General features: G+C 49.1%; 1 protein-coding gene across 1 annotated transcript in view; it reads right to left on the reverse strand.

The window, feature by feature from the left end:
* LOC138283590 (golgin subfamily A member 4-like) overlaps window positions 1–26,333 on the reverse strand; it is a 182,872-nt gene that overhangs the window by 77,158 nt on the left and 79,381 nt on the right. Inside the window, exon 4 of the mRNA XM_069221529.1 lies at window positions 11,886–12,084. Within this exon, the coding sequence (XP_069077630.1) occupies window positions 11,886–12,084 (199 nt within the window). The remainder of the gene's footprint in view (window positions 1–11,885; window positions 12,085–26,333) is intronic.

A 26,333-nucleotide genomic window follows, 5' to 3' on the forward strand; every position in this document is an offset into this window, starting at 1 on the left:
ACTTGTTTGGTGATCTTTTGATTTTTATCTTTGGGACTGTTTTTGTTCTACTCCATTTTTTATCGCTGATTCCTTGATTTTGGGAACTTGTTTTTCTGCCTTTGGAACTTTACACTTGTTTTTTAATCTTCATCATGTCCCAAGCTGGAGATGCATCAGTTGGAGCTGACTTTGACCTTGAGAAATTGAAGGGTTATACCAAGGCTCAGTTGAAGCAGTTTTGTAAAAGTTTTGACTGTCCCATTAAGAGCTCATCCAGGAAGGAGCAGCTGCAAAAGGCGCTGAGGGCCTGGATGACAGCCAAAAGCACTGAAGGGCACACAGAGGATGAGGGAGATGAGGAGGAGAAGGAAGAGTGTTCAGCACACAATGGTATTGTGGGTGGGCCTGTTTTGTCCAGGGGGAAGATCTCCAGGGCAGGTAGCAGTGTCTCATCCAAGGGTCTGACACCTGAAGAGTTGCAGGACAGGCAGGCAGAAAGGGAGTACCAATTAGAGCAGAGAAGGCTAGCTCCTGAGGAGAGGAAGATACAGATGGCTCATGAGCTTAGCTTGAAAGAGATGGATCATAGAAGCCAGTCCAGTAGAGATGGTGGCAGCAACCCTACAGTGCAGCCTGAGAGGAGGGTGCACATTCCTAAAGACCTTGTGAAAGATTACAAGAGGGAGGATGACATATACTTGTGGTTCAAGGGGTATAAGTCTGCTCTCCACATGAATCTGGTCCCTGAAGCTCATTGGGGGCGGGTCTGTGGAAGCACTTTGAGGCAGAGGCGAGGGATACACTAACAGCCTTAGGGGATGCTCAGAATCTCACCTACTCTAAAATGAAGGATGCCTTGCTTGCAAGGTATGGTCCTACCCCTGAGCAGTACAAGGATAAGTTTAGGTCCTACAAGAAGAAGGAATCCCAAACATGGTTGGAATGTGTTGATTCTTATTGCAGGTCACTGGATGGTTGGGTGAAGTGCAGTAAGGTAACTACGTATGAGGGGCTTTACAATCTGATTGCTTGGGAGTACTTGTACAGTTTCTGTTTTCCAGAGCTGCACCAGCACCTGATTGACAGCAAGCTGACTGACCCCAGGAAGCTTGTGCAGGAAGCGGACCGCTGGGAGAGCACCAGGGTCCAAAAGAGGTATGGGGAGACCACACCAAGGGTGGGCAGGGTCCCTCTCAGAAGAAAGGGGTGGGGGTAAGGGTGAACAGGGGTGTTCTCTAAAGGGCCCCAAACTGATTCCCAGGGTAAGGATTCCCAACCCCCCAGTGAAAAGAAGCCATGGTTCTCCAAAGGGAAGCCAGTGGCAGGTGGTCCCCCACGTAAGTGCTATGCATGTGACCAGGTGGGTCATTTGAGGGGGGACCCCAAATGCCACAAAAATACACCAGCACCCACTGGTGCGCCGTCCCAGGGTTTGGCCAGTGTAACACTTGGGGAGGAGTTGGTTTCAGGTGGGTGGGAACCAGCTGAGATGACTCTTGTCTCACTAGGGGACAGTGAGATGGTCCAGAGAACCCTAGTGCCTGAAAACACTAGAAGTACAGGCAATGGGTGACCATTAATGGACAGAGGGTGGAGGCTCTGAGAGACACAGGAGCCAGTGTGACTACAGTGAGGAGTCAGCTGGTGTCTGAAGAGCAGATTGATCCCCGCGTACTTCACCAAGTAGTTGCAGTGGACAACTCAGAGAGCCTGTGCAGAGTGGCGCAGGTTCCCTTTGAATGGGGGGGTCTCAGGTTCCTCGAAGGTAGCTGTGAGTCCAACCATGCCTGTTGATTGTTTGCTAGGCACTGACCTGGAGGATTCCCCTTGGAAGGAGGTGGAACACAGGTCTCACTTGGAGATGTTGGGTCTGCCTGGATGGGTATGCGTATCCACCTGGTCGATGGCAGCCCGTCAGGGTAATCAAGAGCCCTTGGAGCCTGAAACAGTGGCCCAGGGGACTGCCAAGAAGAGGAAGGGCAGGGGGCACTGGAAACCGGCCCCGGAAGTTCTCACGGTCTGGGAGGAGGTGGAGCCTGAGGGTGACGCCCCGGAGCCCACAGGGGAACAGGTGGCTGAACTGGGGGAGGTCTCTGAGCTGCCGCAGTGGCAGCAGGAAGGGGGGCCCACCAGGAAAGCATTCTGTGCAGCACAGAAGTCATGCCCCACTTTGGAAGGTTTGCGGCAGCAGGCTGAAGACCAGGCCGCTGGCAAGGAGCCAGGATCACACCTGATTTATTGGGAGGATGACCTCCTGTATAGTGAGCCTAAGGTTCCTGACCCTGGGTCAGCCCGTGTGCTGGTGGTACCCCAGTGCTTCAGGGCCTTCCTACTGGGGTTGGCTCATGATGTGCCTTTAGCTGGACATTTGGGGCAGGACAAGACCTTTGAGAGGCTTGTCACCCACTTTTACTGGCCCCTAATGTGCAGGCACTCAGATGCACATTGCAGGTGTAGTCAGACTTGTCCGGCAAGTGGCAAGAGTGGGAGGAAATGTAAGGCTCCCGTTTAAACCTTTGCCTTTTTTCAGTACTCCCTTTGAGAGGGTAGGCATTGACATTGTGGGGCCTCTGGATCCCAAGGCAGCCATGGGCAACAGGTTTATTCTGGTCTTGGTGAACCATGCAACCCGGTACCCAGAAGCCATTCCTTTGTGATCAATCACTTCCCCTGTGGTGGGTCGTGCTTTGATGAGGGTTTTTACCCGTATGGGGTTCCCCAAGGAAGAGGTATCTGATAGGGGTACCAACTTCATATCCACGTATATGAAGTCTCTGTGGAAGGAGTGTGGGGTAACCTACAAGTTCACCACCCCTTACCACCCCCAAAGTAATGGTCTGGTTGAGAGATTCAACCGCACCTTAAAAGGCATGATCATGGGCCTGTCAGAGTCCTTGAGGCGGAAGTAGGGCGTCCTCTTGCCATGCCTTCTGTTCTCCTACAGGGAGGTGCCTCAAAAGGGACTTGGGTTTAGTCCCTTTGAGCTGATTTATGGCCACCCTGTGAGGGGACCTTTGAGTCTGGTTAAGGAAGCTTTGGAGAAAGCTCCTAGTAAACCCCCCAGGATGTATTCAGTTACATGCTGGCTTTGAGAAACCAAACTGCCCGCTTCAGGAGTCTCGCTCAGGAGAACCTGGAAGCAAGCCAGGAGGATATGAAACAGTGGTATGACCAGAATGCCACTCTGGTCGAGTTTCAAGCTGGTCAAAAAGTGTGGGTGATGGCACCAATGGAGCCTAGGGTGCTCCAGGGTAAGTGGACTGGGCCATTTGAGGTGGTGGAGCACAAGAGTGAAGTCACATACCTGGTGGACTTGCGGTCTCCAAGGAACCCTTTAAGGGTCCTGCATGTCAACCGCCTCAAACCTCACTTTGAGCGGACTGAACTGTCCATGCTCCTTGCGACAGATGATGGGGGTAGAGGAAGAGAGTGAGCCTCTTCCTGACCTCCTGTCTGCAGGACAAAAAGATGGGTCAGTGGAGGGAGTGATCCTCTCCCCCTCCCTGACTGAGGAGCAGCAAGGTGACTGTCGCCACATGCTGGGACAGTTTTCGTCACTGTTTTCCGTGATCCCAGGAGTCACACACTTGTGCACACATGTTGTGGACACTGGGGACAGTACACCTATTAAACAGAAGGTTTACAGGGTGACTGACAGGGTCAGGGCATGCATTAAGGATGAGGTATCCAAAATGCTTACCCTAGGGGTTATTGAGACCTCCAGCAGTCCTTGGGCCAGCCCAGTGGTATTTGTCCCAAAGGCTGCTGCACCTGGTGCCACCCCAGAACTCAGGTTCTGTGTGGACTACCGGGGACTCAATGCGGTCAGCAAGACTGACGCACACCCCATCCCCCGAGTTGATGAGCTCATTGACCGGTTAGGAGCTGCCAAGTACCTCAGTACGTTTAATTTAACATCTGGGTACTGGCAGAGGGGGCCAAGGAGAGGTCAGCATTCTCTACACCAGATGGACACTTTCAATTGAAAGTGATGCCATTTGGAATGAAGAATGCCCCTGCCACCTTTCAGAGGTTGGTCAACCAGGTGTTGGCAGGACTGGATGAGTTCAGTGCCGCCTACCTGGATGAAATTGCTGTGTTTAGTTCCACATGGGAGGAACACCTGCAACACCTCTGGAGAGTGTTAGAGGCCCTGCAGATGGCAGGCCTCACTATTAAGGCGAACAAGTGCCAAATAGGGCAGGGTTCTGTGGTGTACTTAGGACACCAGGTGGGGAGTGGCCAGGTGGCAGCCTAAGATTGACACGATTCTGGCTTGGGAGCTTCCCAAGACTCAGACTGAAGTGAGAGCCTTTTTAGGTCTCACAGGATATTACAGGAGGTTTGTTAAGGGATATGGTACCATTGTTACCCCCTAACTGAATTGACTTCTAAGAAGCAACCCAGGAAAGTGATCTGGACAGAGGCTTGCCAGAACGCTTTTGATGCCCTGAAGGTTGTTATGTGCACAGCACCTGTGCTGAAGGCACCTGACTACTCCAAGGAGCTTATTGTGCAAACAGACCTCAGAGCATGGTATTGGAGCAGTACTCTCACAGCTTAATGAAGAGGGCCTAGATCAACCCGTAGCCTTCATTAGCAGGAGGTTACTACCCAGGGAACGTAGGTGGAGTGCCATAGAACGTGAAGCGTTTGCTGTGGTTTGGGCACTAAAGAAGCTAAGACCCTACTTGTTTGGGACTCACTTCCGAGTTCAGAATGACCACAGGCCCCTCAGATGGTTGATGCAGAAGAGGGGGTGAGAATCCAAAACTGTTGAGGTGGTCCATTTCCCTACAGGGGATGGACTTTACGGTGGAACACCGTCCTGGTATAGAGCATGCCAATGCTGATGGTCTGTCCAGGTTCATCCGCCTTAGTGATGAGAACTCCCATGAGGTTGGGTAGTTGCTCCCCACTTTCAACTGGGGGTGACACGTGCTAGACTTTTCATCCTTGGCGTGGTCTCCATTAACTTTTTGTCTCTGTTCCCCAGGTTGTTGATGTGTGCTGGACTCTGATTTTACTGTTTTTGTTACTCCGGGCGCTTTACCACTGCTAACCAGTGCTAAAGTGCAAGTGCTCCTTTAGAAAATGTGTATGTGATTGGTTTATCCATGATTGGCATATTTGATTTACTAGTAAGTCCCTAGTAAAGTGCACTAGGTGCCAGGGCCTGTAAATCAAATGCTACTAGTGGGCCAGCAGCACTGGTTGTGCCACCCACATAAGTAGCTCTGTAATCATGTCTCAGACCTGCCACTGCAGTGTCTGTGTGTGCAGTTTTAACTGTAAATTTGACTTGGCAGGTGTACCCACTTGCCAGGCCTAAACCTTCCCTTTTCTTACATGTCAGAGACCCCTAAGGTAGGCCCTAGGTAGCCCCAAGGGCAGGGTGCAGTGCATGGTTAAGGTAGGACATATAGTAATGCGTTTTATATGTCCTGACAGTGAAATATTGCTAAATTCGTTTTTCACTGTTGCAAGGCCTGTCCCTCTCATAGGTTAACATGGGGGCTACCTTTAAATCTGATTAAATTGTAGATTCCCTTTGGGAGCGGATGGAAATGTGGAGTTTGGGGTCTCTGAGCTCACAATTTAAAAATACATCTTTTAGTAAAGTTGATTTTAAGATTGTGTGTTTGAAAATGCCACTTTTAGAAAGTGAGCATTTTCTTGCTTACACCATTTCTGTGACTCTGCCTGTTTGTGGATTCCCTGTCTGGGTCAGTTTGACAGTTGGGCTGGTTGCACCTCACACTAGACAGTGACACAAAGGGAGCTGCGGTGTAGCCTGCATATCCTGATGAGCCATCTGTGCTAGGAGGGAGGGGAGGAGTGGTCATTCGCACCTGAAAGGGCTGTGTCTGCCCTCACACAATGCAGTCTCCAAACCCCTGGTGAGTGTCTGGGGCCTGGCCTGGGCAAGGCAGGATTTCACATTCCAAAGAGACTTTACTTTGAGGTAGGCCTCCTTCAAAGGAGAAATTGGGTATAAAAAGGGCACCCAAAACCAAAGACTTTAGAAACACTTCTGGAACCAAGAGGAACCTCTGCCTGGAGAAGAGGTGAATAGCTGAGGAAGAAGAGCTGCCTTGCCTGTGACTGTGCTTTGTGGAGCTATCCTGCAGTTGCTACTTCTGCCAGAGTAAGAGGGCAAAGACTGGACTTTGTGCGCCTTCCATCTTGAGAAGAAATCTCCAAGGGCTTGATCTAGAGCTTGCGTCCTGTTGTTTGAAGTCTCAGGGACAGCAAAGACTTCTCTCTGCCAGCACCTGGAGTCTCTGGAGAGACTCCTACTCTGCCCTGTGGTGCCCATCCAGTTCCTGGGACCCTGAAAGGAGAAGCTGGCAGCCTAAAGACAAGAAAATCCACGCACAGAGTGCTGTGCGGGGGAAAGATTGACGCAAATTCGATCTGTGGCTGAAACGACGCGCCGCCGGCTCCGCAGCTGAGAAACGACTCGCAGAAAACACACCGAAGAATCGATGCACAGAGCAGGAGAAATGAGGCGCAGCATCGCTGATGGAGGCTGGGAGATCACAACCTGCGCTGCAGGATTTTCGGATCAACGTGCGGCTGGATTTTCGACTCGCGTACCGCTGTGCAGAGTTATTTTTGATGCACACCCGCCCGTGCGGGGTTATTTTTGACGCGCACCAGGTACATTTTCACTCTAGCAGTGCTAGTGTGTATTTAAAACTACTTAAAGACTCTTTTTGATTTTTAATTGATAACTTGACTGTGTATGGTGGATTTTTGTCATTTTGGTCTTGTTTTGTTTAGATAAATATTTCCTATTTTTCTAAACCTGTGTTGTCATTTTGTAGTGTTTCCATTAAGTTACTGTGTATGTTGGTATAAATACTTCACACCTAGCACTCTGAAGTTAAGCCTACTGCTCTGCCAAGCTACCAAGGGGGTAAGCAGGGGTTATCTGAGGGTGATTCTCTTTTACCTTGACTAGAGTGAGGGTCCTTGTTTGAACAGGGGGTGACCTGACTGTCAACCAAAGACCCCATTTCTAACAGTTTCTCTCTAAAGCGAGTAATCAGTTTATATGCAATACAATTGATTCTACATTCTACTGAAAAAAAGACGTCACCATTAACTAATCCAAGGCCGGGACAGAACTAACAGCTGGAGAAATTCTCAAAAGAATAACCTATATATTTTGTAATTTAAATTGCTTTGTTTCTTATAGTAGAACTATAGATTAAAGCATCAGCAGAAAGCTTCATATTGAAGATTTTTATTGTACCAGGAAAATCTCAAACATGAGTTGTTATACTTATCCATTATGGGGTGTGGTGTTCTAAATGAGACCAACTTAAAGAAACAAACATGTGCTGGAGGAAGTAGTACGATCATGTAGTGGTGGTATACTGGACATCACAATGTACGGTATTGTTTGTATATCTCTGTTACCCGTACAACTGGCATTATGGTTCAGTGAGTTAAACACTAACCTTCTGATAACTGGTGTTATGAACAGATCATAAGTTCACATCCCATCAGGGCTAACTAATTCTTGTGTCTTCCAAATAGGTATTAGTAACACTGTATTTGAAAAGTATTTACAATGACCATAGCTATGTGGTTAAGCACTGTGGGGGAGATTCTCAAACATTTTGCGCTGGGTTAACATCACAAAAGTGATGCAGTTAGCATTGTTTTGTGCTGGAAAGTACCCAAAAGTAATGCAAAGCAGTGCAATACACTGATTTGCATTACTCTTCTTCAAGGGGGCTTTTCATGGGTTGTACAGGGGCATTCCCATGCAACCACTCATGCTTTTGACACTAAACCCTATTCATGAACATCAATAGACAGTGTTCAGCACCAAAAATTAACGTCACTGAAAAGCAGATGTTAAACAGAGACATTTTTTCATTTCTCTGTGCTTTTCCGACTTTGCATGTGTGCTGCACTGTACAGCACACACACAAAGTAGGAAAATGTTTTTCACTTGTCTAGGCATAGCATTTTTATACATGAACAATGCCTTCCTGTATGAACCTAACCTAGACTCATGCACACACCCTAGCACTGTGGTGCTAAAGTGAGTGCATTGTGCCGGTGCTAGGGAAAGCCGAGGAGAGATCCATATCCATGTGAATACGCAGCAGAGCATCTTGGGCTGCTGCACTGAGTTCCATGACACCTTTCAGAATCTGGATCTACATATGACCCAGTAATATATGTGTTTGGAATCTGGTGTCCAATCAAACAGAATGATTTGACTAGAATGGATGATTATATAATGAATGTATGCAGCTGGGTTTCAATCAGGTTACAAGGTACCAACATAGCAACCTAGCTCAGACATCCTCTATAAAAGATGAATGACCTCTTTCAATGTTATTTTTCAAAGCAAAAGCATAGTTCTCAGTGGTTTGCTAGAAAAGTGTTGGTGTAAGTTACTGCTTTAGAATTGTATTTCAATGCTACGTTTTGCATGATTGCCCTTCCAGATTTATATTGTTTTGGATTTTATAACCCAGTGGATGATATAAAATGCCTTTTAAGCATCTGTTCTTAATGGGCCTTCAGTTAGTATTGCACTTTGCGTATACGATGGTTATTAATGAACACGTCACTATTTGTATTGCCTTCTTTACACTTAAATCGCTTGATCTTTCAACACATGCAATGCTTGAGGTCGCCAAATGGTCTTTTAATAGTTTTATTATTTTTACTGCTGCAGAATATTAGGAATATTTAACTGGGTTCATTTCTACTTCCCCTGGATTTGTTTCTGCTTACACCAAGTTGTAACCGCCGTGCGGCCGCCAATGCGGCCGCACTCCCACCGTGCCCATTATGACATTCCTGCTGGGCCGGCGGGTGGAAACAGAGTTTCCGCCCGTCGGCCCAGCGGGGATGTGGGCCGCAACATGGGAGCCGGAGCTGGCGGTGTTGCGGCTGTGCGACGGGTGCAGCTGTACCCGTCGCGCTTTACGCTGTCTGCTGCGCAGACAGTGAAAAGCAGTGTGGGGCTGTGCCTGGGAGCCCCTGCACTGCCCATGCCAAGAGCATGGGCAGTGCAGGGGCCCCCTGGGGCCCCGCGACTCCCTTTCCCACCAGCCTTTCCATGGCAGTTCCTACCGCCATGGAAAGGCTGGTGGGAAGGGGACTTGTAATCCCCTGGGCAGCGCTGCAAGCAGCACTGCCCTGGCGGATTAAAACCACCGGGACCACCGTGATAGAAAACCACCTGTCCCGGCCTGTTGCCGGTGCAATCGCCAAAACAGCCCTGGTGGTCTTTGACTGCCAGGGTTGTAATGAGGGCCTTACTTTGTTCAACATTACCACGTGTACGATTTTATTTCTGCCCTGCAGTGCAGTGACACCAGTGTGTGACCAGCACTGGACTGGCAATTGTTTCCATCCAGTTTTTCCCTGGAGAGCTAGAGGCTTGCTTTAAAAGACAGAGGGGGTCATTCCTACTTTGGCAGGCGGCGATGCCGCCCGCCAAAGTACCCCCGCCAGAACACCGCTGCGCGGTCAGAAGACCGCCACGGTGATTCTGGCTTTCCCGCTGGGCTGGCGGGCGACCGCTAGAAGGCCGCCCGCCAGCCCAGCGGGAAAGCGCCTTCAACGAGGAAGCCGGCTCCAAATGGAGCCGGCGGAGATGAAGGCGTGCGACGGGTGCAGTAGCACCCGTCGCGATTTTCAGTGTCTGCATAGCAGACACTGAAAATCATGGTGGGCCCTCTTACAGGGGCCCCACGACACCCCATACCGCCATCCTGTTCCTGGCGGCCGAAACCGCCAGGAACAGGATGGCGGTATGGGGGTCGGAATCCCAATGGCGGCGCAGCAAGCTGCGCCGCCATGGAGGATTCCCCTGGGCAGCGGAAAGCCGGCGGTACACCGCCGACTTTCTGTTTCTGACGCGGCTGTACCGCCGCGGTCAGAATTGCCCTGGATGCACCGCCAGCCTGTTGGCGGTGCATCCGCGTTACCCTACCCTGGCGGTCTCGGACCGCCAGGGTAGCAATGACCCCCACAGGGTCATTGCTGGCACCTCTGCTACTTTCTCCAGCTCTTCAAAGTTAATTAAAACTCTTTTGGTTCTCTATCCAGACCTGATTTTGAGCACAAGCACTACTGGGCAGGTACACACTTCAAGAAGGCCCACACGTGGGTTCCATGCTCACAGTTCACAGGATATATACCTCACTTAATAAGTCTTTGTAAGCCAACACCAGCCTGAAGTACCTGAATTAGAGTTTGGCTGTACTGCTTCTGCTAGAGTAGGACGAAGGATGATTGCATATGCCTGTTCTCTCTCTAGGGTGGCATGGTTGGTGAAAATCTTTGGACCGGAATGTGACTCAAAGTAATTATCAGTGGCTGAGATTATTTCAAACATTGATTCTGTTACTGTCCATGAGTCCTATAATGGTAGCCACAACATATTGTTTGTGTTGAGGCCAGCCAACCAGGATCCACCCATCCACTTCAGATAGGCCAATCAAAGCACATCTGGACACCAACAGCCCTGATTTACCTAATGTTTTAATCCCTTCATGTTCGACTAAAGACCCTATTTAAATGCTAATTGTAAAAAAAAATGGCTGAACAGATTTACAGTAAAACACAAAAAGTATGTTTTTCTGAGTAACGTTCTGAGTTTTAGCCAGATTGGTGTAATTAAATTCAACCATGCTTTTCTGCATCACAGAGCAAAGTTTTCTATGAGAATTAACATAGTAAATTGCACTTTTAGGACTCCCCCAAGTTTCTCAGCAGGAAACCTTCCATGAAGGAGCCGATTTGGATGTCTTTTATTTAGAAAGGTTGGTGCAGATTTATCAAAGTGTACAAAAGATATTAACGAAACAAAAAATGTGCTCTGTGCAAACTCTGACTATAACTACACAGAGGGAACGCCCACTGTGTAATGTATATACTACTGAAAAAACAAGGTTAAAGTGAAGTTCTGGTTAGTTCTGGTCATAACCTCTTAACAACACATTTAAGTTACGGTTCTGGTTAGTTCTGGTCATAACCTCTTAACAACACATTTAAGGTACAGTTATGGTCACAAATTAAAACCAAAAACCTCTGAAATTCACAAGTTATTGTTAAGGTCACAATCTTAACTCACTCAATAGCCATGCAAACCATATTGAAATGAAATGCTCAATAAGCTCAACCCTGCAGGGGTGGCTAACCCTCGCTGCACATGGCCTCCAGCTATGTGCACTGGAGACCCTTTGCCCAAACTAGCATGAGCAGCCAATGCCCACTATGCACCGTCTTCAGTGTTATAAGGGTTGATCAAAGGGCCTGCCTAAGACCAAGCACTGTTTTCAAAAGTGGGACAAACCTGCTGCACCCACACTTTCCTGAGACCCTGTGGAAGCTGATTTCCTTTATTCATTTAATTGTTTTGGGAGTGAGGATCAATGTTGGTCCTCCTGAGGGTCCACCTACATAGTCCCTGGTTCATAAGTCCTACAGAAGGTCCAATATGGCTCCAAAGTATTTGACAGCGGTTTGTAGACCTCTAGGATGGATTTGCTGGCCTTAGGGCTGCACTGGGGTCAACAAACCCAGCCTTGGGAACCTCTAACTCAGTGACAACGTTTCAAAATGTGTTTTTTTTAGTTTTTCAACTTATGGGGGAAGGATCCCTTTGGGATCCCAAACCAAAGCAATATATTAGATTTGTAATTATACTATATATCTTGGATTGTGGACACTAAAGGGACCCTCTCCCTTATATCAATTTTATTTAAATGGAGATATGTGTACAGTTGGAGCCATTTCTATCTTGGCAACTAGAATTTTAAAAAGTGCTGGTACTGTGAGAAATGTGAACCATTGTCATTAAATATCCAAATGTGTTTTTCTGTGGCTGAAAAAGTTATGTTGGTTTAAAACAGTATTACCTTTGCTTGGCCCACCTTCCACAGATTCAAGTGATAAGGTGAAGTTCTTGTTTTGTTCTATGGTCAGAATCAAGTGCTTCAACAAAGGCACCAGAGTTTGTGTAATATCTTTTTCTTCAACAGAGTTAGGTCTGAGGTCATAAGAGTTGATGACTGGATACTTTCCAAAACAATTAGCTGCCGAACCAGACAAAGATACCTAAAATTACATTAAAAATGCCATAGTTTACCATGTTAGTTAAATACTTACTTCCATCAACAACAACAACTTTTTAGGAACGCAATGTTTTTTTTGTGTTTAGTAAAACTCATTACTGACAGTAGTGAATACATTTTATATTGCACCTATTAAAAGTAACCAGTTTCCAGACACCTTCATGAATGAATTTTCCTCTTGACTCATTCAATTTTATGCCTGATATCAATATTGGAATGATACACATTTGCATATAGGATCTACAAAGGAATGTTGGCAGTATTTTTATCTATTAGAGCTAGTTCACATGTTTTATTTATATGTGAAGTTAAGAGAAGAAAATGAAGTGCAATGGTTGGGAGAAGAATGTAGTGTGACACATTCTACATATATTACATGTAAAAATATGAATAGCTCAGGGGGTGTCTCTTGCTACAATAATCTGTAGTCTACAGAGTTTAAATGACAGTTGGATGGACTTAGGGGGTCATTCCGACCCTGGCGGTCCATGACCGCCAGGGCGGAGGGCAGCGGAAGCACCGCCAACAGGCTGGCGGTGCTTCCTGGGCTATTCTGACCGCCGCGGTCAGAAAAGGGGAACCGGCGGTTTCCCGCCGGTTTTCCCCTGGCCCAGGGAATCCTCCATGGCGGCGCTGCTTGCAGCGCCGCCACGGGGATTCCGACCCCCTTCCCGCCAGCCTGTTTCTGGCGGTCTTCACCGCCAGAACCAGGATGGCGGGAACGGGTGTTGTGGGGCCCCTGGGGGCCCCTGCACTGCCGATGCCACTGGCATGGGCAGTGCAGGGGCCCCCTCACAGGGCCCCATACAGATTTTCACTGTCTGCTTAGCAGACAGTGAAAATCGCGACGGGAGCCACTGCACCCGTTGCACCCCTGCAACTCCGCTGGCTCCATTCGGAGCCGGCTTCCTCGTTGCAGGGGCTTTCCCGTTGGGCCGGCGGACGGCCTTTTGGCGGTCGCCCGCCGGCCCAGCGGGAAAGTTGGAATGACCGCCGCGGTCTTTTGACCGCAGGGCGGTCATTCGGCGGTAACCGCATGGCGGGCGGCGACCGCCGCCCGCCGCGGTCAGAGTGACCGCCTTAGTCTTTCTTCTTTCCCATATCCATAAAGTGAGTTTGATCAAATAGCAAGGAATTAGCTTTTTTTAGGGATCTGGCGTGTGCTACAAACATGATTGATATTATTATCACTATATGATTGGGAGGTACAGTCTGTCACACATACGAAGAGAAGAGAACATGAGTGGAGGAAGAAATCTATTAGCTGTGCTCCCAAATGGAGACCCCTTGATGACAATTAGCCATCAGATGTTCAGTATTTACAAGAGAATACGATTCTAAGGCAAGACACAGAGGCTTCTGAGAGAAAATGGTTAATCAGTTGGGGTGGATTAGTGCCCATTACAAGTAGTAAAGTCACTATCTTGCTAGGTCCAGTCAAAGCTTTCCGTAATTTAAACCTGAGCTCAGCGCCTGGTTGTTTTGAAACAGAGTAGACAGGCTTAACTTAGAGAAAATGTGTAAAACTGTTAGACCTGACAGCTCTTGGCGTGGTTTCCCTGTACTTTTTGCTTCTGAATTCCTGTTTTTTGGACCCTGTGGTGTAATTCGCTTTGCTGGTCTTGATACTCTGGGCACTTTACCACTGCTAACCAGTGCTAAAGTGCAAGTGCTATCTGTCTAGAAGATATTGGTAATTGATTTTGCATGATTGGCACATTTGATTTACTGGTAAGTCCCTAGTATAGTGCACCATGTGTGCTCAGGACCTGAAAATCTAATGCTATTAGTGGACCTGCAGCACTGATTGTGCCACCCACATGAGTAGCTCTGTAAACATTTTGCAGGCCTGCCAAAAAGTGGCTATTTTCTTGCTTAACCATTCTGTGCCTCTACCTGGCTGCTGAATACACAACTGGGTCAGACTGACAGTTTAACTATTTGTGAATTCACTCTAGACAGTGACTCAAAGGGAGCTGAGGTATGTCCTGCAAATCCTGATTAGTCATCCTGAGCTACAGTGGGAGGGAGGAGCTGACACCTGTACTTGAAAGGGCTGCGCCTGCCTCACACAATACAGTCTCCAACTCTCTAGTGTGTGTCTGGGGCAGGACAAGGAAGAGGCAGATTGGAACCAACCCTAACACCATTTTGCAAGGCACCCTCATCTCAAGGCCGCCGGGCCCCCGCCCCTTATTCTGCAACACCTTCGCTGACATTGCCACCACCCACGCGTTCGCTTCCATGGACTACATACTCCTCGGGGACCTCAACTTCCACCTGGAGAACACCAATGACACGACACTGCTCGAAAACCTCGTCAATCTCGGACTCAAGAAACTCATCACCTCGCCCAGCCACTCCACCGGACACACACTTGACCCCATCTTCACCGTCAGAAACCACATCTCCTTCAGCCACATCACCGAACTCCAATGGACCGACCACCACTGTCTCCACTTTACCTTCAACAAATCCCCCAACTGACACCCCGCTCACTTACCACCCCACAGGAGCTGGAACAAGATCACTAAAGACCAGCTACTCCCCACCCTCGACAATTCACCCCCCCCCAGACGACCTCGACACCAACACAGGTGCCCAGGACCTCATCAACTGGATCTCAGACTGCACCAACACCCTAGGCCCTATCAATAAACCCTCCAACAGATGCTCATCTAAGAAAGCCAACTGCTTCACCCCAGCCCTCAAGGAGTCCACACAAAACTGCAGACGCCTCGAAAGGAAATGGCGCACCAAGACTCCCACCAACCACGAAGCCTTCACAAAACCCTTAAACACACACCACCAACTCATCAGGACCACCAAGAGAAACGTGTTCCAGGAACGCATCAACAACAACACACACATCAGCAAAGAACTCTTCATGATCATCAGCGAATTCACCAAACCAAGAACAAACTCCACGGACATCCTCCCATCACAAGAACTCTGCAACAACCTCTTCACCTACATCCACTGCAAGATAGCAGATATCTACACCAGTTTTCCGACCTAGGACTATCTCACGCCCAACACCGTCATAGCCTCCACCGGAGCTCCACCAAACCCTCACCACCTACTCCGGCTCTCCCTCTGATCCCTGCTCCCACCACATCTTCACCAAAGCAAGTAGCACCATCACACCCAAGCTCTGGCACATCATCAACCACTCCTTCGAAACCGCCACCTTCCCAGAAATCTGAAAACATGACGAAATCAAGCCTTTACTGAAGAAACCAACCACAGACCCAGACGATCTCAAGAAATTCCGGCCCATCCCTCTACTCCCTTTGCCAGCACGGTCATCAAAAAGGCTGTCAACAGTCAACTCACCAAACACATCGAACTCTACAACATCCTTGACCCCTCTCATTCTGGCTTACCGAGCAACCACAGCACAGAGACTGCCCTCCTCTCCGCCACAGACGACATTCGAATCCTCCTAGACAGGGGTGAAACTGCAGCTCTCATCCTCCTTGTTAGACTTTTGAGTTTATGCAGGGTCATCCCCAATCTTTTTACCTCCTGCCTCCTATTTTTTCCTGACCTGTTGCTGTTGGCTTTTGAACTCTGAGCACTTTACCACTGCTAACCAGTGCTAAAGTGCATACGCTCTCTGTGTAAATTGTATGTAATTGGTTTATCCATGATTGGCATATTTGATTTACTAGTAAGTCCCTAGTAAAGTGCACTAGAGGTGCCCAGGGCCTGTAAATCAAATGCTACTAGTGGGCCTGCAGCACTGGTTGTGCCACCCACCGAAGTAGCTCTGTAATCATGACTCAGACCTGCCACTGGAGTGTCTGTGTGTGCAGTTTTAAACTGTAAATTTGACTTGACAAGTGTACCCACTTGTCAGACCTAAACTTTCCCTTTTCTTACATGTAAGGCACCCCTGAAGTAGGCCCTAGGTAGCCCGAAGGTAGGTAGCAACATATAGTAATGTGCTTTATATGTCCTGACATTGAAATAATGCTAAATTAGTTTTTCACTGTTGCAAGGCCTGTCCCTCTCATAGGTTAACATGGGGACTACCTTTAAATATGATTAAAGTGTAGACTCCCTTTGGGAGCGGATGGACATCTGGAGTTTGGGGTCTCTGAGCTCACAATTTAAAAATACATCTTTTAGTAAAGTTGATTTTAAGATTGTGTGTTTGAAAATGCAACTTTTAGAAAGTGAGCATTTTCTTGCTTACACCATTTCTGTGACTCTGCCTGTTTGTGGATTCCCTGTCTGGGTCAGTTTGACAGTTGGACTGGTTGCACCTCACACTAGACAGTGACACAAAGGGAGCTGGGGTGTAGTCTGCATTTCCTGATGAGCCATCTGTTCTAGGAGGGAGAGGAGGAGTGGTCACTCACACCTGAAAGGGCTGTGCCTGCCCTCACACAATGCAGTCTCCAACCCCCTGGTGAGTGTCTGGGGCCTGACCTGGGCAGGATTTCACAATCAAGAGAGACTTTGCTTTGAAGTAGGCCTACTTCAAAGGAGAAAATGGGTATAAGAAGGGCACCCAAAACCACAGACTTTAGAACACTCGATGCATCGCTCTCCTGCGGAGAGAAGAAACGACGGGCCCTAATCCGACGAAAGGAGAAACAATGCAAGGTCTAGATTGTGAGTGAAATCAACGCATCGCAAGCCCTTTTTGATGCACACTCACCCATGTGGGGTTATTTGTGACGCACCCAAGGTACATTTTCACGCTAACAGCGTTAGTGTGTGTTTAAAACTACATAAAGACTCTTTTAGCTTTTTAATTGATAACTTGACTTGTGTAATGTGGATTTTTGTCATTTTGGTCTTGTTTTGTTTAGATAACTATTTCCTATTGTTCTGAACATGTGTTGTGTCATTTTGTAGAGTTTTCATTAAGTTACTGCGTGTGTTGGTGTAAATACTGTACACCTAGCACTCTGAAGTTAAGCCTACTGCTCGTGCCAAACTACCAAGGGGGTAAGCAGGGGTTAGCTGAGGGTGACTCTCTTTTACCCTGACTAGAGTGAGGGTCCTTGCTTGGACAGGGGGTAACCTGACTGTCAACCAAAGACCCCATTTCTAACACTCCTCGACCTGTCTGCCCCCTTCTACACCATTTCTCACCGCACCTTATGGACTCTTCTCCATGGCGCCGACATCCGAGACAAGGCTCTAGAATAGATCACCTCCTTCCTCTCTGACATAACCCAAAGAGTCCAACTCCCCCCTTCTATTCAGAGGCCAGCAAGATCATCTGCGGCATCCCGCAAGGCTCCTTACTGAGCCCCACTCTCTTCAACCTCTACATGGCCCCCCTATCTGCCATCTCCAGACACCACGCACTCGACATCATCTCATATGCCCACGACAGAGCTAATCATCTCCCTCACCAACGACCCGCACATAGCCAAAGCCAACTTCCATAACGGAATGAAGGCAGTCGCTGCATGGATGAAGGAGAGCTGCCTCAAGCTAAATACCGAAAAAACAGAAGTCCTCGTCATCGGCAACAACCTCTCAGCGTGGGACATCTCCTGGTGAAGTGAAAGCTGATAACCTGGGGGAGAAAATCCATGCACCGCTGTATGTGTGTCACAAACATCGACGCACCGCCTGTCCTGGGCTGAAAATTCGACCGAGTGCCTGCCTTGTGGGTGGAGAATTTACGCAGTGCCTGTTCTCAATGCAGACCCTTCACACAGTGTATCGAAATTTTCCACGCATCAACCCTGGGTGTCAAAATCATCACCGAACAGACCTGAGGCTGCTTGTCCAGAAATTGACGCCTCCCTTCCGTCCGAGGAAAGAATCAACAGATTGCGTGCCCAGCAGAGAAAGAATCGACACACAGCCTCACTTGTGAATAAGAAATCGCTGCATCGCTTGCTTTTCCAATGCAGATTCGTCTGTGCAGCTTTACTTTTTATGCATACCAGGTAACACAACGCACCCATTGATTTCTATGGATTAAGACTCTTTTTACTTTAGAAGTTTATATCTTTGCTTATGTATGTTGGATTTTTGTCGTTTTGGTCTTGTTTGATCTAGATAAATACTGGCTATTTTTCTTAACTAGTTTGGAGTCCTTTTGTGGTGTTTTCAATGTTACTGTGTGTGCTGGTACAAATACTTTACACATTACCTCTGAAATAAGCCTGACTTCTTGTGCCAATCTACCAAGGGAGTGAACAGAAGTTATCTGAGCTGTGTATCTCCCTGACTAGAATGAGGGTCCCTACTTGGACGGGGTGTAAACTGACCACCAAATAGAGACCCGAGGCCTACAAAAGCATTTAGAAGTACCAAAACAGTTAAAAGGTAAACACAATACAAATCACACTACAACTGATAAAAACAACAAAATAATGAACTAAGGGGCATATTTATACTCCGTTTGCGCCGAAATTGCGTCGTTTCTTTTGACGCAATTTCGACGCAAAACTAACTCCATATTTATACTTTGGCGTTAGACGCGTCTAGCGCCAAAGTCCAGGGAGTTAGCGTCATTTTTTAGCGTGGACACCTACTTTGCGTTAATTATATGCAAGGTAGGCGTTCCCGTCTAAAAAATCGACTCCGAGGCATGTGCGTGGGATTTATACTCCCGGGCAAAAATCACGCCCGGGAGTGGGCGGGTCAAAAAAAATGACGTACGCCCGCTTTTGCGCCGTTTTTTAGCGCCTGCAAAAGGCAGGCGTTAAGGGACCTGTGGGCTCTGAAGGAGCCCAGAGGTGCCCCCCCAGGCCCCCAGGGACACCCCCTGTCACCCATGCCCACCCCAGGAGGACACCCAAGGCTGGAGGGACCCATCCCAGGGACATTAAGGTAAGTTCAGGTAAGTGTTTTAAAAAAAAAAAAAATGTGGCATAGGGGGGCCTGATTTGTGCCCCCCTACATGCCACTATGCCCAATGACCATGCCCAGGGGACAGAAGTCCCCTGGGCATGGCCATTGGGCAAGGGGGCATGACTCCTGTCTTTGCTAAGACAGGAGTCATTTCTATGGGGGTTGGGAGTGAAAAAAAATGGCGCAAATCGGGTTGAGGCGGAAAAAAATTGCCTCAACCTGACTTGCCCCATTTCTTGACGCCCAAGCTCCATTTTCCCCTACGCCGGCGCTGCCTGGTGTACGTCGTTTTTTTTAACGCACACCAGACGGCGCCGGCGGCTAACGCCGGCTAACGTCATTCAATAAATACGGCGCCCGCATGGCGCTTCAGAATGGCGTTAGCCGGGACTAATTTTTTTGACGCAAAACTGCGTTGGCGCAGTTTTGCGTCAAAAAGTATAAATATGGGCCTAAATGACACCAACGGGACCAAAAGTCAAATAATGAGAACCAGACATATGAATTTTGAAAATGTTACATAAAATTAGTTCCAGCAATTGCAAAGCACCAACCGTAGTCAATGGTCACTGTAAACCGACGATTTTAGGTCAACTGTGATAGACCATGCATCAGACTCACCAAGCTGGTTGGTTGCGCTAGGGCCTGAAAGTAAGGAAGCTCATGAATGTTTCTAAGTTCCACATTGAAAATGAAAATTACTTCTCTATGTGGGACAAACCTGAATTTCCATCCTACACCCTTGAACTGGCGATCGGATACTTTCTGTGGTTGGTCCTATCTAATTTCTGGAGGAAAAGTTTGGAAAAAGTTCCCAAACTTCATTTAGTACCAAATCAAACACAAGAATAAACTTTCAAGGCCCAGAGGATTTCATGGGGAGCACTTAGAGACTCTCAGGACATCAGGCAGAGGGCAACAGCAAAGTCCAATCACCACTTATCAGCTGGGATTCTTCACAGAAAAGTTTTCTTCAGTTTTTTTTATGTTACTTGAGCCCCCAGGGGATCAACCTTACGACTGTTGGATATCTCTCTGTTTGGATTTCAAATGGAAGGGAGTCCAACCCCTGCTGGTCAGATGGTGTGCTTGGAATAGGCTGAGGTACAGGGGATTTGGTCTGGGTGGCGGAGGTTGGAGGGGGGAGTCTGGACACAGGGACAATGGCTGCCATCAGTGCTGAGGCCAGAGCCTGAAATGCTCTCTGTTGGGCCGCCTGGCCAGAATGAATGCCCTCCAGGTATGCATTTGTTTGCTGCAAATGCCTCTCAACACCCTGGATGACATTCAAAATGGTAGATTGCCTAACAGTGAGGGATCTCAGGAGGTCAATAGCCTCCTCACTGAGGGCAGCAGGGATGACTGGGGCAGGGGCTGAGGTGCCTGGGGCAAAGGAGATGCCCACCCTCCTGGATGAGCAGGCACGGAAAAAACACGCTGAGGGGCTGCTGGGAGGGCGGTGCTGGTAGGGTGGGTGGCAGCTATACCTGTTGATGCAGTGGGCAAGAGGTGCCCACCACCGCAAGGGAGCTCCCATCAGAGGAGGAGTCGCTGTCGGTGGTGTATGCTCCTGTCCCCCCGCCCTCCGTCCCACTGGTGCCTTCAGACTCTGTTACTTCACCCTACAGGGCCATGTGGGATGCAGCTCCCTCCTGCTCCGGTGCCACTGCTCCTCCACCAGATGATGCTAATGCACGCAAGAACAGGGTGACAAAACAAAAAGGAGGGGGAAAGACAGACGAGACACATGTTCAATGCATGCAACACTACTACCGTTGGCGTACACAACACACAGGGAGCAGCCCTATGCACTAAGCCATGCACTAACAGTGCAGGGGAAAAGCACATGTCCAAGGGGGGCTCTGTCTAGACCCATTTCATGCACAGCTGGGACCCATGGGAGCCTGACTAGGTGTAGAGGGCAAATACCACCTTTGGGGTTGGAGTGGGAATGAGGCTGCAAAATAATGGATCTACCTTTGCACGTCTGCCCTGGCCTAGAGGAATCCACAGCCCACCACCCCCACCCAGACACCTCGTCAAGCACGCAGAGTCAGCTGATTGAGAGTGTACTCACCCCCTTGTGGCTGCTGTGATGCCCTCAAGTGCCCATCCAACTCCAGATATGCCACCGCCAGGATCCAGTACATCAGGGGGGTCATGGTGCGATGGGCACCCCTTCCATGTTGGGAGGCCATCCCCAGCTGGGCCTCCGCCGTCTTCTTGCTCCAGCGGAGCAGGTCCTCCCATTTTTTCCGGCAGTGGGTGCTCCGTCTGCGGTAGACCCCCAGGGTCCGCACTCCCTTGGCGATGGTACACCAAATACCCTTCTTCTGGTGGGCGCTGACCAAGAGGAAAAGTGAAGTTAGAATGGATGTTACTCTCCCATACAGTTCTTCTCACACATTGCCCACAAACCTCCCACCCTGGCCCAGAAAAACATACACACACACTAACCTCACATGCTGGCCTGTCCTCCCCTTCCATCCACGACACTCCATACAATCATGTGCCATCCACCATGCTCACAGTGCACTCACCTGTTTGGCTGGAAGACCGTACATTTGCGTGTACTGGGGGAGATCCCCATCCACTAGTTTCTCCAACTCCTCTGAAGTGAAGGCAAGGGCCCTTTCCCCAGACACTGTAGCCATTGTCGTTCCAGACACAGGTCACAGCAGCACTTGCAGTGTAGGTCCTCTCCTGTTGAAGGTCAGGTATCAAGTGAGGGAACTGACAGAAAATGGTGGTCACATCCGTGGCGGTGCGTACCGTCACCACCGGCGTACATCACCATTGGCTCCTGGAACCCATAGGGCCTAATGATAACCAATGCTGAATTGCGCTGTGGTCTTCGACCGCCCACCGCGACGGTGTACAACGCCAGCGCAGTAACCTCATTTCCCCTTGTCCCACCTTATAGGTTAGGCAGCCGGCATTTCAGGGGGGCCACATGGCAGGCCAAATAACTGCGTCACACCTATTTAGGCCAGGAATACGGCCAGACAAAGGCACATAGAGAAAATTTAAAGTTTTTGCAAAACAGCCTTGTGATACCTAAGTGTTGTATGACCCTCTGCTCACCGTTTTCCTCCATAGGGCACGTCCGCTGGGGCATGTGATTAGATGGCGTCATCCTCCGATATACAGACCCCTGGTGGACCTGTCGACAATGGAAGACAGACACATTATTATCACTTACAGACTTGATCGTGCAACAATCCAGGAACTGTCTGCCCAGTTGGAGCCTGACCTGATGTCAGGTATCCGCCATCCCACAGGAATCCCCCCTCTAGTTCAGGTCCTGTCCATACTCCATTTCCTTGCCAGTGGGTCTTTTCAAACAACAGTAGCCATGGCATCAGGGATGTCCCAGCCAATGTTCTCTAACATGTTGTCCAGAGTGTTGCCTGCCCTGCTGAAACACATCTGCAGCTACATCGCTTTCCCTCAAGTGGAGGATTTGCCCACAGTGAAAGGTGACTTTTATGCCCTGGGACATACCCCCAACATCATTGGTGCCACTGATGGGACACATGTGGCATTTGTCCCCCCTCCCGCAGGAATGAACAGGTGTACAGAAACCAGAAGAGCTACCATTCTATGAATGTGCAGATGGTGTGTTTGGCAGACCAGTACATCTCCCATGTCAATGCCAAGTATCCTGGCTCAGTGCATGACGCTTACATTTTGAGGAATAGCAGCATCCCTTATGTGATGGGGCAACTCCAGAAGCACCCTGTGTGGCTAATAGGTGAGCCTAAAGTCCCCACAAAGTTTCATTTGCTGTCTGGGTATGGGATATTCCCTAATGTTTGGAGTATGTCTAACAGTTGTCCCTCCATATTTGCAGGTGACTCTAGTTACCCCAACCTGTCATGGCTACTAACCCCAGTGAGGAATCCCAGGACAAGGGCAAAGGAATGCTACAATGAGGCACATGGGGCAACTAGGAGGATAATTGAGCGCACCTTTGGCCTCCTGAAGGCCAGATTCCGGTGCCTCCATCTGACAGGTGGCTCCCTAGACTACTTACCGAAGAAGGTGTACCAGATCATCGTGGCCTGCTGTATGTTGTACAACCTGGCTTTTCGACGGCAGGTGCCTTTTCTGCAGGAGGATGGGCCTGATACTGGTCTTGTGGCAGCTGTGGAGCCTGTGGACAGTGAAGAAGAGTAGGCAGAAGAAGAAGATGTAGCCAACCGAAACAACATCATCATGCAATACTTCCAGTGAGACACAGGTAAGAAGATGGAACTGCTTCCCACATCTCATACTATTGTAGGACCTAGCATAAGTCTGCCTTTTTCACTCTGTGTATGGACCCTGACTTGTCACTTTGGCTTTCCATTTCACAGATCTGGGTCCCAATTTGTGCCCTCTGCTATGTTTACTCCTGGCCTACAGCTGTGTAACATTGGTATGTGAACAAGTTCATTGACATTGCTATATTCCAGAGATTTTGCAATTACACATTTGTGAAAGCACAGACTGACTCCAGATTTATTTGTGATTCAAGGGTGTTTATTTCTGTGAAAATAAGTGGAGGGGTGTGTGAAATGGGCTGGGGTGATGGTGGAGGAATGTCCATGGCAGAGTCCAGTCTCTTGGTCTCACAAGTGCATAGTCCAATAGGGCATAGGAAGTGGAGCTATGGCAGTTTAAGGTGGACAGGGTGACAAAGTGGGACAGAAGGGTGACATTCAGGAGGGTCTTATTTCCTGGTGGGGGTCTTGGCAATGTTCTCTATCTTGTTCCTGGATCTCAGGGACCTTTTGCAGGGTGGTTCTCCTTCTGCAGGGGGTGGGGTGCTGGTGGCCTGTTGGTCCTGTGGCAGAGCCTCCTGTCCACTAGCGCCAGCGGAGGTGGAGGGCTGTTCATCGTCCAGGTTAGTGTCTGGGGCCCATTGGTGTGCCACTGTGTCCCTCATGGTGTTGTCAAGGTCTGCCAGCACCCCTGCAATGGTTACCAGGGTGGTGTTAATGGACTTCAAGTCCTCCCGGATCCCCAGGTAGTGTTCCTCCTGCAGCCTCTGGGTCTCCTGAAACTTGGCCAGTACCGTGCCCATGGTCTCCTGGGAATGGTGGTAAGCTCCCATGATGTTGGAGAGTGCTTTGTGGATTGTCGTTTCCCTGGGCCTGTCCTCCCCCTGTTGCACAGCAGTCCTCCCAGCTTCCCTGTCATCCTGTGCCTCTGTCCCCTGAACCGTGTGCCCACTGCCACTGACCCCAGGTCCCTGATTTTCTTGGGTTGGTGGGTTTGCCTGGGTTCCCTGTAGTGGTGGACACACTGCTGATTGACGTGTCCTGGGGACAGAGGGATGGGCCCGCTAGGTGGGTGCTGTGGTGGTGTTTCCTGAGGGGGGAGGTTCAGTGGTGATTTGGGACTGTGTCAGGGGAACCGACTGTCCCGAGGTCCCTGATGGGCCAGGCTGGTGATCTTGATCCAGGCGTGCAGAGCTGCTGTCATCACTCTGGGCCTCTTCTGTGGGGGGACTAGATATGCCTGGAACCTCCAGCCCGGTGACGTTGGGTATGAGTCCTGTTGGGGTGTAAATGCATAGTTCTAAGATCTGTGTGTGCCATCTTGTGCATTGGGTGAGGTACCCTCTACTCCTGTGCTTGCATAATTGTGTTTGCCCTTTTGTGATAGTTAGTTTGGGGTCTGTGTGGGTATCTGTACTGGACATGCTTTGGTGATGGTGGTCCATGCATAGGTGTTGCATGCAGGGCCTTGGTATTGAGATGTGTGGGTTGTGATAGTGGGACATATGTGAGATGATGGAGTGATGGGAGTGAGGGTAAGGGTGGGGGTATGTGATGGCATGCAGGTGGGGTGAGGGGATATGGTAATAAAGATATGACTTACCAGACTCCAGTCCTCCTGCTACTCCTGCGAGGCCCTCAGGATGCAGTATTGCCAAGACTTGCTCCTCCCATGTTGTTAGTTGTGGGGGGGAGGTGGGGGTCAACCACCAGTCCTCTGTACAGCAATCTGTTGTCTTGAAACCACTGAACGCACCTTTCCCCATAGGTCGTTCTACCGCTTCCTGATGTCATCCCTTGTTCTTGAATGCTGTCCTACTGCGTTGACCCTACTGACGATTCTCCGCCATAGCTCCATCTTCCTCGCAATGGAGGTGTGCTGCACCTGTGATCCGAAAAGCTGTAGCTCTACCCAGATGATTTCCTCTACCATGACCCTGAGCTCCTCCTCTGAAAACCTGGGGTGTCTTTGAGGTGCCATGATGTGGTGTGGGTGATGTGTGAGGTGCTGTCTGTTGTGATGTGTGGGGGGGATGTGTTGGTGTGTGTTGTTTGAGGTGCGTGGATGTTGTATAAGCGATGATGTTGTGTGTCTGTGGATGCTGGTGTTGTGTTTGCTAATCTCTCTCTCTGGCCTTCTTCCAAATTTTACATTGTAAGGGTTTGTGGGTAATGTGGGTGTGTGTTTTATAGTGGTGTGAGTGTGTGGGTGTGGTGTGTGTATGCGTATCAGGTGTGTATTTGCAATTGTCCAATGTGGTTGTATTTTGTAAGTGTGTGTGTATTTTGAGCACGGCGGTGTGTACCGTCAATGGATTACGAATGACCGCCGCATTGATTCGTGGGTCGTGATAGTGTGGGCGTATTCTTGTTGGCGTGGCGGTGTAGGTTTTGGTATGGCCAGTTTATCACTGACCTTTGGTGTGGCGGACTTGTGTGGGTGTCTGTATTGTGGCGGATTCCGAGATGTGGGTCGTAATACCAGTAGTGGAATTCCGCCACTGCAACGGTATGTTGGCGGTCTTCAGCACAGCGGAAAGCGGGGTTTACCGCCAGGGTTTTAATGAAGGCCTAAATCATGCCAGGGAGAGAGCACTCCAAAGGAGTTGTTTTCAAACAATCAGACATTACATCACATTCATGTCTGGAGTTGGACTATTAAGGTGAGAGCATTAAAACCCACAAGTTGTTCAACAGAGGAAGGATAATTGCCAAGACTTCTAGCGCTGGAATCAGGACTGCAGACCAGCGTCTGGCACTCTTTCTGCTGGGTGAGTGGCCATGATCCAGGAAGTCCAAGACCACTTTTCCTGAGCATGGAGCATCAACCTTCTGCATGTCTGACAAGACCAGTGGGCCCTGTGAGGAAGAGAGCACATGCAGGGAGCAAGACCCAGCGGGGATCCTGGCAAGTAGATCCTGAGGAGTGAAACACACAGGGGGTTATTCTAACTTTGGAGGAGTGTTAATCCGTCCCAAAAGTGACGGTAAAGTGACGGATATACCACCAGCCGTATTACGAGTTCCATAGGATATAATGGACTCGTAATACGGCTGGTGGTAAATCCGTCACTTTTCCGTCACTTTTGGGACGGATTAACACCTCCTCCAAAGTTAGAATAACCCCCACAGTCTG

The sequence above is a fragment of the Pleurodeles waltl genome, chromosome 3_1 (genome assembly GCF_031143425.1).
Source record: "Pleurodeles waltl isolate 20211129_DDA chromosome 3_1, aPleWal1.hap1.20221129, whole genome shotgun sequence".
Lineage (NCBI taxonomy): Eukaryota > Metazoa > Chordata > Amphibia > Caudata > Salamandridae > Pleurodeles > Pleurodeles waltl.